Raw genomic sequence first — 17,211 nt, forward strand, 5'->3', positions numbered from 1 at the left:
GCGACTTTCACTAAAATCTTACATGAAGATTAACCCCCTTATTCATAGAAAAGTTACAGAACGTTTTAGCTGTTTGAACTGTTTTGTCCCTCTCTGTCAAATAACAATTTGTTCTTACACAGAGCGGGACAAAACAGTAGGGTAACGTAACGTACCTTGGGACGCTTGTACCTTGGGACATTGATTGTATTTTAAAAACCGGCTAAATAAACACATTAAAATTCTACCCTAGGTATAGTATTTTACTCGCTTGGCAAAACTAGTGAGTCTCGTGATCATACCAGCATCGAGTGTGTGTTGAAGACAATATGAAGTTTTTTGGAGTCAAAAGTAGCTTTTGTATAGTTTTTTGTGTTGCTTTATCTCATTGAGGCATGCTCAAAATAAAGACATGGATGTCACGTATAACTTTTCAGTTATTTAATTTTATGACATGGCAATTATCTGAAAGATTCCTATTAATTAAAAATAAAGATATTTAAATTTTGGATAAATATTGCTTTTTTGTACCTTGGGACACGATGAAATTTGTACCTTGGGACACTGTTTCCTATGGCTTTGTACTATGGAAAATGCAAACTTCTAAATAACGCCTTATATCTCTGTTCTTATTAGTGCTAGAGTGAAACTAGACAGAAGAGAGATGCAGTAAATCAATAAGAACAGAGATATAAGGCGTTATTTAGAAGTTTGCATTTTCCATAGTACAAAGCTATAGGAAACAGTGTCCCAAGGTACAAACGTGTAACGTACCTTGGGTCAAAACAAGCCTTTTTACTTTTATCTTAATTTAATAAAATCTGGCCACACTAAAGCTTTAGCACAAATACTAGTGATAATAGATTATATATCCTACCGAATAAAGAAAATTTCACATTTATATCTTAGTTGTACGCTGCGATAGCTTCATTCAAAGTTGGGGTAGTCGAAAATGTCCCTAGGTACGTTACGTTACCCTACAATAGATTATGTACCTTTTCTATGAATAAGGGGGTTAGTGTTGAACAAATTTGTATGGATTGGCGTTTCTAAAATCGAGATTAGACATAAAATTTAGGCCTGACTAATTACTTTTTCGCAAATTCTAAGCATTTTTTTTAGTATAAATACAAAGTTTCAACGCTACATAAGCACTTAGCTAAATATTGTCCTAAATTGTGAGACACTTCCATTTTCGCGCGATCAAATTAAGATAACATTTGAGCACTCTTCGCGTCAAAACATTTAGGGCGGGAATACGGAATTCTCAAAACACGGGCTTGGGCGGATGACAACCTCGTCTCCATCTGCGTACATAGCAATACATAACACGTTTTTTTATATTGTAAAGTGGATGAGTACAAAAATAATACATATAATTATTGTGTTATTTGCACTTTTAGTAATTAAAACCACTGAGTATGTTGTACACGTTTAATGTCCGGGCGTCAACAACCTACCCACATGTATTTATACTTCACCTACCTACACTACAATCCCTCCACCAATAGTATAAAACTAATTAAATTATGAAACATAATCAAAACTTATATCTAGGATTAACATTTCTTGTGGCACGGACTGGATAACTATTTCCTACATTGCCTTGTGCCTGTTCGCCCTCAGTAACAGCACCATCATTATCGGAGGAGCAGTCCTCAAATGGCTCGTCATCAGGAGTAGCCTGGTCAGTTGGAATTGCAACACTCTCCTCCCCCTCTGCTACAGAGATACTGTCAGCACCTGATGATGATGATGATGTTAATTCGTCGCGTGGTGACTCGGCACTCGGTACATTACTATCATAAAAAGTTAATGAGTCATAACTACAATCATCTGTTTGTTTACAACCTCTATACATTAACAGCTGATCAACATGTTTTTTTACCGTTACACCTAAATCATGAATAAATACCATATAAACTGTGGTACCTATTTTACTTGTAATTGTACCGTTTTTCCACACACTTTTGTTTCCATTATTATAAACATGTTTTACCAGTACAGCGTCCCCTACACTGAATTGGATTAGACGTCGTCCACCATATTGTTTAGTTTGTAAGATCTGTTGACAAGAAACATTTTGTTTAGCCTGTGTGGACAGCGACATTGTGGAAGGCTCGCCAGTATTGTCACGCAACAAGTCGAAACGACATCGCAGCGGACGACCAATCATGAGCTGAGCCGGTGAAAATCCCGTAGTACAGTGTACCGAGTTTCTGTAATCGAACAAGTACTTGTTTATAATCTTTTGCGTCATGTTTTGGTTGTCCGTTGGTTTTAAAATAATTTTTAATGCTTTCTTAACAGACTTAACAGTGTTTTCCGCTTGACCATTTGAAGCCGGGTGGTAAGGGGCACTTGTTAAATGCTGAATGCCATTTTTATTACAAAAATCTTCAAATTCTATCGAAACAAAATTTGAACCGTTGTCTGTAACCAAAGTTCGCACCAAGCCATACCTACAAAATATTTCAGATAATTTATCTAAAACGCTTTTACTATCCGTTTTTTCCATTAAATAACACTCGACCCACTTCGTATGTGCATCTATTGCAACCAAAAATTGTTTGTTGTACAATGTAAACATATCTAGATGCATTCGCTGCCACGGTTTGGCGGGGTAGGGCCAGGGCGCGAGCGGCGCGCGCGGCGGCGCGGGCCTCAGCGCTGCGCACGCACCGCACGAGCCAACCTTCTCCTCGATGTGGCGGTCGATGTCGGGCCACCACATCCGGGACCTAGCTTCCGATTTAGTTTTTACAACTCCAAAGTGTGAGCTGTGTAGCTCATCTAACAATTGTTCTCGAAACTTTACAGGGATCACCAGTTTATGACCCCGTAATATGCATCCGTTTTCTAAGGACAACTGCAATCTACACAAAAAATAAGGTTTCATCGTTTCATCATTACTCTTTTTCGGCCAACCATTTTTTATGAATCCGATAACCTTTGTGAGTTCTGTGTCTTTCGCGGTTTCTAATTGAATGTCTCGCATTGTAACCGGTTTTAACATAGCATCTGTTATAAAATTTATATATAAAGTGCTATCCTTTGTGTTCGTGCTTGATTCCGAGTGATTGCTAATTGCTCGTGATAAGAAGTCGGCAACATTGTTTTCACTTTTCACATATTCTATTTTAAAATTGTATGCTGTTAAAAATAAGGCATATCTTTGAAGCCGGTTCGCTGCCAACTCTGGCACACCCTTTTTGCTGCCAAATATTGTCAAAAGAGGCTTATGGTCCGTTCTTAAAGTAAATGGTGTTGACCGGCCGTAAAGGTAATGATGAAACTTCTTTATAGCGAACACAATAGAAGTGGCCTCCTTTTGAATTTGTGCGTAATTACACTCCGCTTTGCCTAACGAGCGCGATGCGTACGCGATGACTCGCTCGGAGCCGTCGGGCTGCCGCTGCGCCAGCACGGCACCCAGCCCCGCCGGGCCCGCGTCTGACGTCACTATCGTCTCGTACGCCGGGTTGTAATGGGCTAATACCCGCTCTGAAGCCAATTCACTTTTTATTTTACAGAACGCTTTATTCTGCTCCTCCCCCCATTCCCATTTTACACTTTTTTGTAACAATAAATGAAGGGGACTTAATACACTCGATGTGTTCGGCACAAAGCACCTGTAATAATTCACCATACCGAGGAACGATTTTAGCTCACTTACATTGCTCGGGCATTTACACTGAATAATTGCTTCTACTTTCTTATCGGACTTATGCAACCCGTGTTTATCGATGACAAACCCTAAGTACTCAACCGAATCTTTAAATAACTCGCACTTATCTGGTTTTAAACGCAACCCTGCATCTTCTAGTCTTTTCAAAACCATTTCCAACCTCTCCGAATGTATTTTACGATTTTCTCCAGTGCACAGTATATCGTCTAAAAATATACCAATGCCATCTATGTCACCTAATAAATTTTCCATTGTTTTCTGAAAAATGAAGGGGGCATTTCGTAAACCAAATACCAATCTATTATAGCGATATAAACCCTTGTGTGTGTTTATACATGTCAAATGTTTAGATTCGTCTAAAACTAATTGGTTATATGCCCTGGATAAATCTAATTTTGAAAATTGCTCCCCTCCATGCAATTTTGAAAATAAGTCGTCGATTCGCGGTAAAGGGTAATCATCCATATATAACATTTTGTTTAATGTCACCGAGAAATCCCCACAAATGCGTACGTTACCGTCGGGACGTAATACCGGAACTATAGGCGTGGCTACTTCCGAATGTTCGACTTTTTCTAATATGCCTAGGTCGACTAAACGCTTCAACTCATCTTCCACTTTCGCCTTAAGAGCTAAAGGTACGGGTCGTGGTTTGAAAAATTTGAACTGGGCGTCGGGTTTTACTTTTATTTGAATAGTATGCTTGTTAAACATCCCCAATTCATCGGAAAACAATTTTGAGTATTTCGTCTTTAAGAACGTAGCGTAGTCATCTTCTTGTTGTATATTGTTGCAATCTACATTACATAACTGTAAATCGAACACACTAATAAAGTCCCGTCCTAATAAAACCGGTTGTTTTGTTCGAGTTGAAATAACAAATACCGTAATTGGCTTAGTGCGATTGTCATAGGTTACTGGTAACTGTAAACAACCTACTGGTGTTATCTTAGATCCATTATAGCAATTTAACACTACCTGACAACTTTTTAACTTGTGATTATTTTTAAAATGTGATTGATAAATCGATTCAGGTAAAACGGAAACTGCACTCCCGCTATCAATCTCACACATAATATTTTGATCGACAATCGTTACGACTTGTCGCATAGGCTCGCCATTATTACATTTAATATGAAATAAATCGTATTCTACGTTACCTTCAACAATGTCGCCGTCTACAGTTTCCATGAAGTTGTTACTTTTAACTCGAAGTTTGCACATACGTTTTAGGTGTCCCCTTTTATGACAGTTTTTGCACGTTAAATTCACAAACCGGCACTGATCTTTAGAATGGCTCTTATAGCCACACACTTCACAACGAGCACTATCACTCTGAGATGCCCCGGCGGCGGCGGCGGCGCGCGGTGCACCCGGGCGCAGCGCGTACAGCTGCGGCGCGGGCTCCTGCCGGGCGCCGCCCAGCGCCAGGCGCGCGCACCGCACGCTCGCCGCCAGCTCCAGCGCGCGGTCGAACGTCAGGCTGCTGATGCTCTCGGAGAACAGCTTCTCTTTCTCCTTCACGTTTTCGAGACCCAGCACGAAGCGGTCCCGCAGCGCCGTCTGCAGCTCCGCCCCGAAGCCGCAGTGCTGTGCCAGACTGCGCACTCGCGCCGCCCACTCAGCCAACTCCTCGCCCGCCCGTTGTTCTGCTTTGTAAAAGTTGTACCTTTCGGCAAAACTGCTTTTCTTCGGAACAAAATGTTTTTCCAATAGCGTCAACAATGCGGTATACTCTTGATCTTCCAAGCTTGTAGGAGAGGCCAAGTCTCTTACGACGCGGTATGTTTCTTCTGCCATGGACGTTAGCAATAGGGCTCTTCGTTTTAAACCAGCCTTATCAGTATCTTCATTAATATCATTAGCCAAGCAAAACTGGTTAAATCTACTTTTAAAGATGCCCCATTCTTGTATCCGATGGTCAAAAGTGAGGTTACCCCCGAACATTCCATTTGCACTACTCGAATACATTATGGTTTTTTATTATATTTACTTTTCACACACCAATTTATGCAGAAAATAGTAAACAGTTCACGTGAGTTCAGATTCGTCGCCAATTATTGTGTTATTTGCACTTTTAGTAATTAAAACCACTGAGTATGTTGTACACGTTTAATGTCCGGGCGTCAACAACCTACCCACATGTATTTATACTTCACCTACCTACACTACAATAATATAGATTTTATATGATAGATATCACAGTTCATCATTAGTAGGAAAGTATATAATTATTACACAACACAAAATACACGGTTTCAAATCTTGTAAACTTCCTTGTTTCTTCCTTGAATATGCTGGTAAATATAAAAGGTGGATATTTCAGTGCACATCTTCCATGCAAAGTTAACAAATACCAGAAAAACTGTACTTTGTTCTGTATATCCAAACACCCTGTTTATGCATATTGATAAATGTATATTGGCACGTTGCCAAGACCATCTCAAGCGAACGGCGAATAGCCCTCACTGCCTCACTGCTAGTTGCAGAATGGCCGCAAAAACAGAAATGTGCAAATTTATCATGAATAGCCCCTTCTCTTTAGTATAAGCGGTACTTCGGTTTTTATCATGGCTTCGGATGTGCCTTGAACTATGCTACTCTGGTAACGGATTTCAGACACAAGGAGTAGAAATGAATAATATTCTAATGAAAAAGTTCCAGTGACAATAGCACCAAATTACTCCTAAACGGAAAAACAGTAGTTGCAGAAATAAGTAAATATTTTGAAAAATTTAGATTATTTTGGTAGCATTTTGTAAGTGGAACTTTTATTTATATACTTTAAAAAACAAGGTAGAAAACTCTGTAGATACCTCATATTTATAAGCAACAAAGTTTCGTCCAAAGAAAATTGTAGAGCAAGCACGGAGCAGTGTAGAGAATACATTTCCATCCCGCCCCTTTCATAAAAGTACCTTTTCAACTGGAGTCCATAAACTATCCTCGTAGAAGCAGACAAACTGCGAGCCGGTATGAAGCGGTAAAAACCGGCGAAAACTGGTAAAAACCGGCAGATTTCAAGTTTTGCCCCTAAAGTGGTTCGAGCGGCCGAAACGTTTTCAGGCGCAGTGAATAAAATTGCGATATTTTCCTGTGTGCCCGCTGCGCCGCGCGCGGCCCAAGTTATAATAAAAATAAATATTTTTATTTTATAGTCTGTCCTGTCTACCTACATAATATTTAATAATAATTTGTGTTTATTCTTTAATTACAGGTAAGCTAAAGTTTTGATGTCATCTTTACTGTGAGTATTTTGAGCACATTTTTTTAAAATTACCTCGTGAATGTTAATTGATTTATTCTTGACTGCATTGTATGTTACTGCAGACATTCGAGCCAAGTTGTACAAAGGATCTTTAAACTATGATAGGTACTATATATACTATTTCCATGTCTTCCAGACTGAAAGACACAGTAGCAATGGCTGTAACTTGGTTAAAAGTACCTTCGTACAACGGTTGTTGTTGCCTGTGTCTTTTATATTTGATTCAGTTTCGGAACGTCACCCGACGCGTCAGGTCGTCGCATACGTATACGCTCCGCGACCTACTCACGGCCCTAACGGCGTAAATAACAATATGGCGAAGTGCGCAAAATGCAATAAGCTAGTGACGAAGAAGAACCCAGGATTGCAGTGTAGCAAGTGTAGTAAGTGGCTACATGCCACCTGTGCCTCAATCTCTTCAGAGCAACTAAGTGCACTTGTTGGCACCGACTCAATCGACTGGAAATGTCGTGGCTGCGTCGGCGCCGGCCGGCCAAAACGGCTGTCCGCCATCTTACCCGAAGCCGATGAAGAGGACGTTTTAACGGACACGGAACCCCTGGCACTTCCCAACGAGTTACGGAACCAAATTCTAGCCGATATTAGGCGTGAAATAAGGGAAATAATCCGTGACGAACTGCAGCGAACGCTAAAGTTCTACTCGGACAAGATAGACGACTTCCAAGAAAAAATCGATGAATACGAGGACAAAATTATTTCTTTAACTCACCAGTGCAACGATATCAACAACAAATATAAAAACATAAACCTTAAATACGAGGCAACCGATCAAAGAATCAATCTTCTGGAGCAAAATCTCATTGTGAATAACCTGGAGATATGTGACATCCCAAAAAAGGACAACGAGAATTTGCATGAAGTGGTAAAAAAGATTGCATTAAAAATACACCAACAACCTAACGACATCATCAACGTGTACAGGAAAAGCAGCCGCATCACATCCACGCAAAAAACTCATCCGCCGCTGGTGGTCACTCTTCGAGATGGAATGCGGGGGAGCTGGCTGGAGGCTGCGAGGAGCATCGTCGTCACCGCGGCGGACCTGGGGCTCGAGGGCGAGTCCAGGGTCTATCTCCGTGAGGCCCTCACTCCTGCTACCGCGCATCTACTGTGGAAGGCCAAAACCGACCTTAAGATGACCAACAAGTTTAAATACGTGTGGTGCAAGCGTGGTGTAGTGCTTATAAAAAAAGATGACAGTGAAAAAGCTATCGTTGTGAAGTGTTTACAAGATGTGGAAAAATGGTCGCGTGACCGTGAGTAAACTCCGCCTCATTGTACCATCTTAATGTTAAATTAATAATTAAAAGAGCTTGATACAGACAAAATTACAGGTGAAGGAACTTTTAGGAACTGGAATGCATTTGCAGAGTCTATTCCATGTAATTCTCATAGCATTACATCCTTACATGTCAACATACGATCGTTAATTAAAAACTTCTCGCAATTAGAATATATTGTATCAGAAAGTCAAATCAAAATTGATCTCATAATTTTAACTGAAGCTAACATAAAGGAAAATTGTACATCCTTGTTTCAACTGGATAACTACACAATGTTTTCAAACTTAAGATTATATCAAAAAGGTGGTGGTGTTATACTGTACGTTCATAATAGCCTTAACTTCATTCAAACAGAACTGAATTCTTTGTATTTTGAATCCATAATGGGTGAAATTGTAAACAGCGATAACTACAAAATAGGTATTTGTGCCATATACAGACCGCCCGAAAAAGACCAAAACAGGTTTATTAGAGATATAAGTACTTACCTTAAGAAGAATTATACACGCCAGGACTTTTTGTTAATAGGTGACATAAATATCGACCTTAAGTTAGACTCACAAATAAAAACAAATTATATTAATGAAATGTGCGTAGCGGGATTGGAATGTGGCATAAGCCAGTACACCAGAGTTGAAAAAAAAGGCGACCTAATAACAAAGTCCTGTATAGATCATGTATTTACACGTAGCCTAAAAGGACGGTCAGTACACACAGGTGTTATATGCCAATCATTAGCCGATCATTACATAACAGCATGCGCCTTTGTGTCGGGAGAATCATTGTCACGATCTCCACCTCGCGTTATCTACAAACTGGACAATGACCTACTTCATAAAGAGCTACAGTTAATTGATTGGAACCCAGCTCTTAAATACTCTGATCCAAACGAAATCTTAAACTTTGTTACTGATAAATTTGATAATATATACAATAAATGTAAACGTAAAATTATTATAAAAAGTTCAAGTAAAAGAACAATGTGTAAATGGATAAATAATAAAGCTATAAATATGTGTAATAAAAGAGATGAATTGTTAAAACTATGGAAAAAGGATGAAAAAAACATGCAAAAGCGTCTTCACTATAATATGTACAGAAACAAAACAAATAAATATTTAAATTTGCTAAAAAATAATTACATAAAAAAAGAAGTCACGGAAAATTTCAAAGATTCAAAAAAAATATGGAAAATAATTAATAGATTGTGTGGGAAAATAACTAAATCAATCGATGAAACTATTTTGAAAGCATTCAAATTGCCCAAACAAAGCCTGGCTAATAATTTTGCCAACGAATTTTTATTTAATGTTAAAAACATTGCAACTACATGTGACACCCCTATATTAAATCCAAAAAGCTATGAAAGGAATCCTGATATTGCAATGCGATTAAAACTTGCTACTAACGAAGTAATTCAAAAAATTATTCAACAGTTAAACCACAAAAAAAGTCCTGGCATTGATGGTATTCGGGCAAGCGATGTCAAATACATTTCTAATGACATAACTCCCGTTATAACCCATCTTATTAACAGGTGTATAGCTGAGTCAATTTATCCTAATAAATTAAAAATCGGAATCATTCGGCCAATCTATAAAAAAGGGTCGCATTGTGTGTATAATAATTATAGACCTATTACAATTTTATCTTGCATTGATAAGATCGTTGAGAGGTACTTCGGAAACGAAATATCACGTTATCTGGAGAAAAACCAAGTTATAAACAAATACCAATTTGGCTTTCAAAGGAACCGGAGCACCTCTCAACTGTTGTGTCAATTTACCAACGAAATAAATATGCATTTAAATAAAAAGAATCATACTATAGTTATTTTTATAGATTTCAGTAAGGCGTTCGATACCCTACGGTATAAAATGCTATTTACAAAGCTTCAGCAGAATGGTATTCAAGGCCCTCTACTCCAGTGGTTTATGGATTATCACATGAATAGAAATACGATGGTTAAGATAGCTGATAGCTATAGTAACAAAATACCTACTGATATGGGCACTGCACAAGGGTCGATATTAGGGCCAACCGAATATTTATTATATGTAAATGACATGACCAATGTTATCAAAGAGGGGTCTATTTATCAATTTGCCGATGACACTTGTATTGTTGTATCACATAAGAACTTATCTACGGCTGAATACATAATGCAGAATAATTTTAACTTGCTTTGTAAGTGGGCGCACGATGTGGGTCTAATCATTAACGCGGATAAAACAAAAGTAATGCACATTCACTCATCTCACAATAAAACCCCATATGTACCTACCATCGTCGCTCACGAACATTCATGTCTACACCTAAATAACATACGATGCCAATGTAAAAATATTGATTTTGTACACCAACATATGTATATTGGTCTTATAATTGACCACAGGCTCAATTGGGGGCCTCATATTAATTACATTTGTGATAAACTTCGCTCAATTGCAAGCAGATTAGCTATACTGAAGTATAAACTACCATATAGGTTACTAAGAACACTATACCTTGCTCTTGCTGATAGTATTATTAGTTACGGATTAAGTAGTTATGGAAGAACCTATAAAACCTATCTTATAAATATATACAAGCTTCAACTAAAATTGTTAAAAACTATTGTTAACAAAAGAACTAAAATGTTGTATGAAAATAATGAAATAGGCTTATTTCAGCACTGTAACATTCTACCTATTAACCAAAAAATTAAGATTGCTATTCTTAAGGAAGAGTATAATAACTGTATTAGCATATTAAAACCTAAGACTCGCTATAAATCCCTGAGGACACTAAGTTACACTAAAAAATATAATCTACCTAAGTTTAACAACGTATACGGTAGAAGAACCTGCGAGTATCTTCTCCCATACTTATTAAATGATCTGAATGATGATACCACACAAAGTTACCTAAACGACAAAAACTTCATCTTATCGATCAAAAAACACTTTGCTAGTAGTGGTGACTGTGAGTACATGCTGTAGATGTAAGTATTACTATCTTGTTATTGCTTTTATTTTAACTTCTAATAATATGTACCCACGGATAAGTAGATTGAACCTATTGTATAAGATATGTAGGCATTAATTTGCTGTCTATTGTGTGTGTAAATCGCGGGCGGCCCGCACACACGGGCAGGCGGGAGCGTGCTGTGCGTGCGGACCGGGCGCGAACACCAGTTGTTATAAGTGCTCAATTATAAATATAATTTATCTTGCCGGGTACCTAACCTACTATTCTGTTATTGTTATTGTTTTGTAATTGTCTCAAGATCCGAACTCCGCAATCTCAGATAAACCCTGCGGGTTTTTGTGATTGTTGCATGACTGTAATAGATTAAGCTTATGGAAATAAAAACTTATAAAAAAAAATATAGTATTATTACACAAATAAATACATACGTAAAAATAAATTGACTTTCAGAAGGTATTAGTTACTACTCTAGTGTCGCCGATAGAGGTCGACTAAAGGTCACCGCACGTATATATGTGGGGGCATATACGTATACATACGAGTATATTATAACCGTAACTTAAAGGGATCACCTCTCTTTGTTCTCAGAAAAATAGGCGATCCGTTTACTTTACGTTTATATGTGCGGTGGCCATAATCCGCCGGCGCCGCTGCCCCGCGCCGCCGCTGGTGCAATTCGGGAAAATTGAAAAAGCAGCGGTCTGGCAACAGTATGCGGGCCACTTATCTTGTTCAACGTGAAATTAACCGCCCCAGTGAAGAACGCAGTTCGATTCCCGCCAGATTCACTGTCACCCCACTTGACACTCCGTCGGGCATCGCAAGTACTCACTGAAACATTTTTCAATTAGAGGGTTTTTCACGTCGTTTTTGTTTTCCGCTAATTTGATTTCAGGTGGATTTGCTATCTGATGGTTTGTTGTTCGGATATTCGAACGCATTTTGTGTTAGAAATATTATGTTTGTGGATTGGCCTAAATATCTTGATTCTGAAGTTGATAAAAGCTTTTCTCTTATCATTAGTATCGTTTAGATAGCCCAAAAACAGACATAATATCTTCTTCTTCTTCTTAAATCCTTTAACTCCTAGTGGAGCATAGGGCCGCAACTACAGCTTTCCACTTCTGACGATCAGAGGCAGCAGCCACAACTTCTGGCCAGCTCATGTTGATCGACTTGATCTCCTGGGCTAATGTCCTTATCCAAGTTATTCTTGGGCGCCCTATCCTTCTTTTTCCTTGCGGGGCAAACACTAGGGCCTGCTTTGTGAGGCGAGAGTCCTCCTGCCGCAACGAATGACCTATCCAGCGCCATTTTCGATCGAGGATCTCTAAATGCATTATACATAATATAATGACATAATATTACAATTCTAAAATACAATATTTAGTTTTATAATAACTTTAAATCTTCATACATTTATAAATTAAATATGAATAAGTATTTAAATTTTTACGTACAATGTTTGATTGCATTTTCCTAGAAAATTTGATAAGTAGAGAGTAGAAAAGTTTTTCCCGTCTCCAATTTTTTTGTTATAAAGATATACTCTCACTATCCTCACCACTATCGGTAGTTCATTAGAGGACGGAAGCTCACAGATTCGTCACAGAAAATCCAGCAACACCCATTTATAACTGCAACTAATATCTACACCATCAAAGAAACCCGTTTATCATCGGTGCTACTCCAACACCTGCTTAATAACCGTGAGCCCTATTGATGGGCGATCGTATTGCAGGGGACTACAGCACACATTGCAGTGGCAGGCAATTTGATGAGGTGCTTAAGCGTAGTTTAATTTATGTCCGAAATAACCTCTGGTCACCTCCGCTTCTTAGTTACGGGCTATTTCTGTTCGAGTTCACTTCAGGTTTCCTGGTTTCAGGTTTTCATGTGTGTGTTCAGGGGGAAATTTATACTGATACATTTGCATAAGGTTAATTTATTTATAAGTAACTTTTCAGTTTATGAGTGACGGAACAGGGATGAGCAAATTTAAATTATTTATTTAATCTTATGCCGTTTACGTCACCACCTGCTCACAGGGTATTTTTATAGGGTATGTATATTTATTTGGAATTTTCAACTCAAGTACAAATATAAGAAAAGCTACTAGACTGTTTGAATAATCTGAGTGTAGGCTTGACTGCCTAGCGGCACTTGTAACGGATTCAATTACAAACCACAACTTGTGTTCCAATAAAATTATTAACACGAAATGTTGTAACAAAAACCTTCAAAATTGGGGGCTTTGTACGAAAATTGGTTTTCAGTTTACTCATTTCGAGTTACCGAAGACCGACGCGACGCTGCCTCGAATAAGTTATAATTAAAAGGTTTATAGAGCTCACTTTGATAGGCGCCTGTCAATAGTTTCTAATTTGGCTTGTAGAGGTATTGTTTTACCTGAAACCTGCAACATAAATCGGTATGGCAGTAGCCTTTTACGTTAATTTCGACCAATGAGGTCAATGAATATCATATCGAACTAGCAGCCAATGTCTCTGAAATACATAAAAGCCCTCTGGTGGTCTTTATCGACTTTCATCACCCTAACTACCCAGTGGGATGGACGACAAGACCGGTGAGATTTCTATTACAACTTATTTATTCAACTTTTTTCGATAAAAGACATAATAATTTAATGAGAGACAATAATTTGACAGTCATGAAAAACGTTGGTAGTATGAATTAGTTGTGTTAAATAAATTCAGAAGTCGAATGAAAGGGAGATTTATGTTCGACTTCAACATTAATCGGTCTTGTAAAAAACCAGTGGATAGTGGAGAATATATTATAGTTGACAATGATTATATTATTTTTTCATGCTATGCCTTTTATACGTATTTGCTTTCTGCTCTGAAAATTGCCTACACACTAGTAATGTTTCCCCTGAGATATGTAGAACGCCATCCATCTTCTTTGCCACATACATCTTCCTGGTTTAGTGACTCATTCACCTCATATTCGCTTTTCTATGGTAGACAGGTAACATAACATTAGTGTTAGTTTGGTATCGCGAAGAAGCAGTTTTAGTAACGTCTCCTATGCTATAAACTTTATACTTTTCAAGTTTTTATTAAAATTATTTACTAAAATTTTATAAAAATATAATACACTGTACTGTAAATGTACTGTTTCTGTGCAATAAAGAGTATTAAATTTTATCTTTATACCTACTTACATAATTATTTACCCTGTTCAATCTACTACGTAGGTAATATTGCAGACGGGGCGGCGGCGCGGCGTTTTCTTCAGTGGGACTATTTCACTGCTCGCGCATGTAGTAGGTATAATCTGAAATTCCGAAACATTATCTCATTTCGCCAAGTCGCGCCGCGGCGGTACCATACGTCTGAGGTTATTAAAATTTATGAACGATTACGAGCAAGTTGCGCGCAGCACTGCATAATGTGTGGGATCCCATTTCCATTGCATTCGCGGTGCATTGTGATTAGGAAAGACCCGCGGGTGTCGTTCTTTTTGCTTTTTGCTGAGAACCAGCGCTGTGGCCTTATTATCTGCAACACATGCTGAGTTGGTGCCTTTTTGACGCTCTAGGCAGCAACCTGTTGTTTATTGTTTGTATGGTATTATTGTTTTTTTACTTTATTGTTTTCTGTATTTTTTGTTGTTGTTGTCAGTCTGTCAAATGAATGTGTCCTTATCAAGTCCTTATCTATATCGTATTATCCCAACCATCTGGTGACAAGTCCTTGTCAGGCTATAGGGACACCATTACGCTAGGAAGAAAATATAAACAGGTGTTCAGAGTTTCACGTCAATAACTTAGATTTATGCTGTTTAATATGATTAAAAAAAATGAATTTGTAATCACATTCAGGCAGTTTCTCCAGAATGGTTGATATTATTATTTTTTGTTATAGTAACTATATATTTAAATTATGTATGTATATATATTATGTATTTATAAGTATATTTTTTACGTTTATTTTATGCTATTATGTATAAGTAAGTATATATTCTAGTGTTAAACAATAGATATTAAACAGAATTAAACTGTTCTCATTGTCTTTCGCACTACCTATCATTTTCTCCACAACGCCCAAGGTTAACTGGAAGAGAATGCTTTTAGCATTAAGTTCGCCTATGTACAAATAAATTTATGTGCAATAAAGAATTTAATAATAATAATAATGGTTTTTGTTTTAAGTCGGATTCCGTTTAATTTAAATACAGCTAAACCCGAATATGCATTGACGTAGGTTATGAATTTAGAATTAACTCTCAAATTCTATAATAGACTTAATTTCCCATGTGAGTTTTAGTTCAATCCGTGTTATTACTCTTTATGTACATAAACATTTCAATTAATTTTTTGTGTACAAAATAACAATCCATTTGCAGTCATTCTTTTCCAAAGGCATTTGTTCCGTCCTACCATAAATTGCTGGATGCTTCATACACAACATGCTCAGCACATACCTTAACCCGAAACAATTTAATAAGCCTTAATAGCCTCAAGAAACCCGGAACCAAAATAATTGGCAGTAAAGAAAAATTCTCGCCAGCCTTCCCAAGTTTATACCCACGGAGAGACAGAGAAGGGAATTACTTTAAATTAAATTCAAAGACGTACTCAATGTAAGATATTAGGCCTTAATCCCGAATTTCATTTTCGTAATATTCCGTTGGAGAGCGGCCAACGAGACTCTGCATGCACTCCACATAAGTGTTTACTTTCTAATAATGTTATGCCCTTTTTGCCTTGCTGCATTTTCTTACTGAACCCTGAAAAGAGAGAGAAACAAATTTTCAACAAAAGTCAAACTATCTCACAACTTTAAATATACTACAGTCGCAAGCAATGAAAAAGTTTTAGTGACTTAGCACCAAATTACTCCTAAATGGAAGAGGCTAGATTAATGACGCTGTCTGCAATAGTAAAGTATGTACTATATGTATATGTACTGCTATATCAGTGCATTAGAATATTAATACATATATATCAACCAATCACGTAAATATTGTGTTCAATTTATTTATTGAAATTGAAAAAAACCGGGAATATTATGACTTTAAAAAATTAAGACGTTTCTATGCTAAATTAAAGACAAAGTATCAAATACACATTGAGCATGGAAAAGGAACTCACTCGGCGCATGCAAGCAATCCTAAATAGTGTGTTTCCAGATCGTTAAGCAAATTCGTGCTTTTGAGTTACTAGTTCCCGCGCCGCCACGCCCAGACACGGCATTAATGACCCGGCTACTGCCGCGCTTGTTCTTGCATTCACTATCAACAGCCTTCTGGATATAGGGGTCTTCACTAAGATAGGAAGAGTCCAGAAATGCCTATTATATTATCTGTGGCTATCAGTATTGGCACCTACAATTCTCCTCAATAGAACCGTTTTACATACTCTGAAATTCTGAAATCCCTAGTCTTGGGCCATTTACCACCTCGCTGATCCACTGCGGGTCGTTGGGTTAACATCTAAAGTTGAAAACTCCTCCCATTCTAAAATCAACACAGGTATGTATAATATCAACGGCTCCAATCCAACAATTCCAGTGAAACATTAAAATTTGGCCGTATATGTTGTATACTAAACAACTCACCCTTTTGTAGTCGTAGGTTTATCACCATGATCCCACTAGCCAAATTGTATATGCTAAATATTTTCCGCCTTCAATTATCGTTTTCCATTATAAACCTAAGCAGCCTTCGTAGGAAACTCCAGCTGAAACGGCACATAATATTCCTTTCTAATTTTATAGAACCTCCCCCTGTATAAGCTTTCAAAAGGACCGCTGGGTATAATAAGATGCTGTGTACATTAAGCGTATGAGGCTCCGGCGTAGTAGCGGGTAGTTGGCTCTGTGTGTGGGCGAGTGTGGAAATAACATACGCGTACTGTCGTTAACGATAGTAAATCTAATCTTATTTACTTGAATTCATCGCAAGGTAGTTTCAGGCATTCTCGCACTTTATAATCATCATCACCAATCCGTAATTGTTCAATGATATACATAGAC

The 17,211-nt window shown here is 37.8% G+C and overlaps 1 protein-coding gene across 1 annotated transcript; it reads right to left on the bottom strand.

Annotated features, from left to right (window-relative positions):
- Positions 1 to 1,430: 1,430 nt before the first annotated feature.
- On the bottom strand, positions 1,431 to 5,638 carry LOC119693956. The gene is made up of 2 exons (XM_048629056.1): positions 4,828 to 5,638; positions 1,431 to 2,044 (listed from the first exon to the last, which is right to left on the bottom strand). The coding sequence occupies exons 1-2, from the start codon at positions 5,636 to 5,638 to the stop codon at positions 2,031 to 2,033; spliced, it is 825 nt and encodes a 274-aa protein (XP_048485013.1). The 3' UTR covers positions 1,431 to 2,030.
- Between the last annotated feature and the right edge of the window lie 11,573 nt (positions 5,639 to 17,211).

Source organism: Plutella xylostella, chromosome 22 (assembly GCF_932276165.1).
Source record: "Plutella xylostella chromosome 22, ilPluXylo3.1, whole genome shotgun sequence".
NCBI lineage: Eukaryota > Metazoa > Arthropoda > Insecta > Lepidoptera > Plutellidae > Plutella > Plutella xylostella.

Bases quoted from the DNA above. Each gene is read 5' to 3' on its own strand.
- LOC119693956 (XM_048629056.1), bottom strand. From the start codon at position 5,638: ATGTATTCGAGTAGTGCAAATGGAATGTTCGGGGGTAACCTCACTTTT.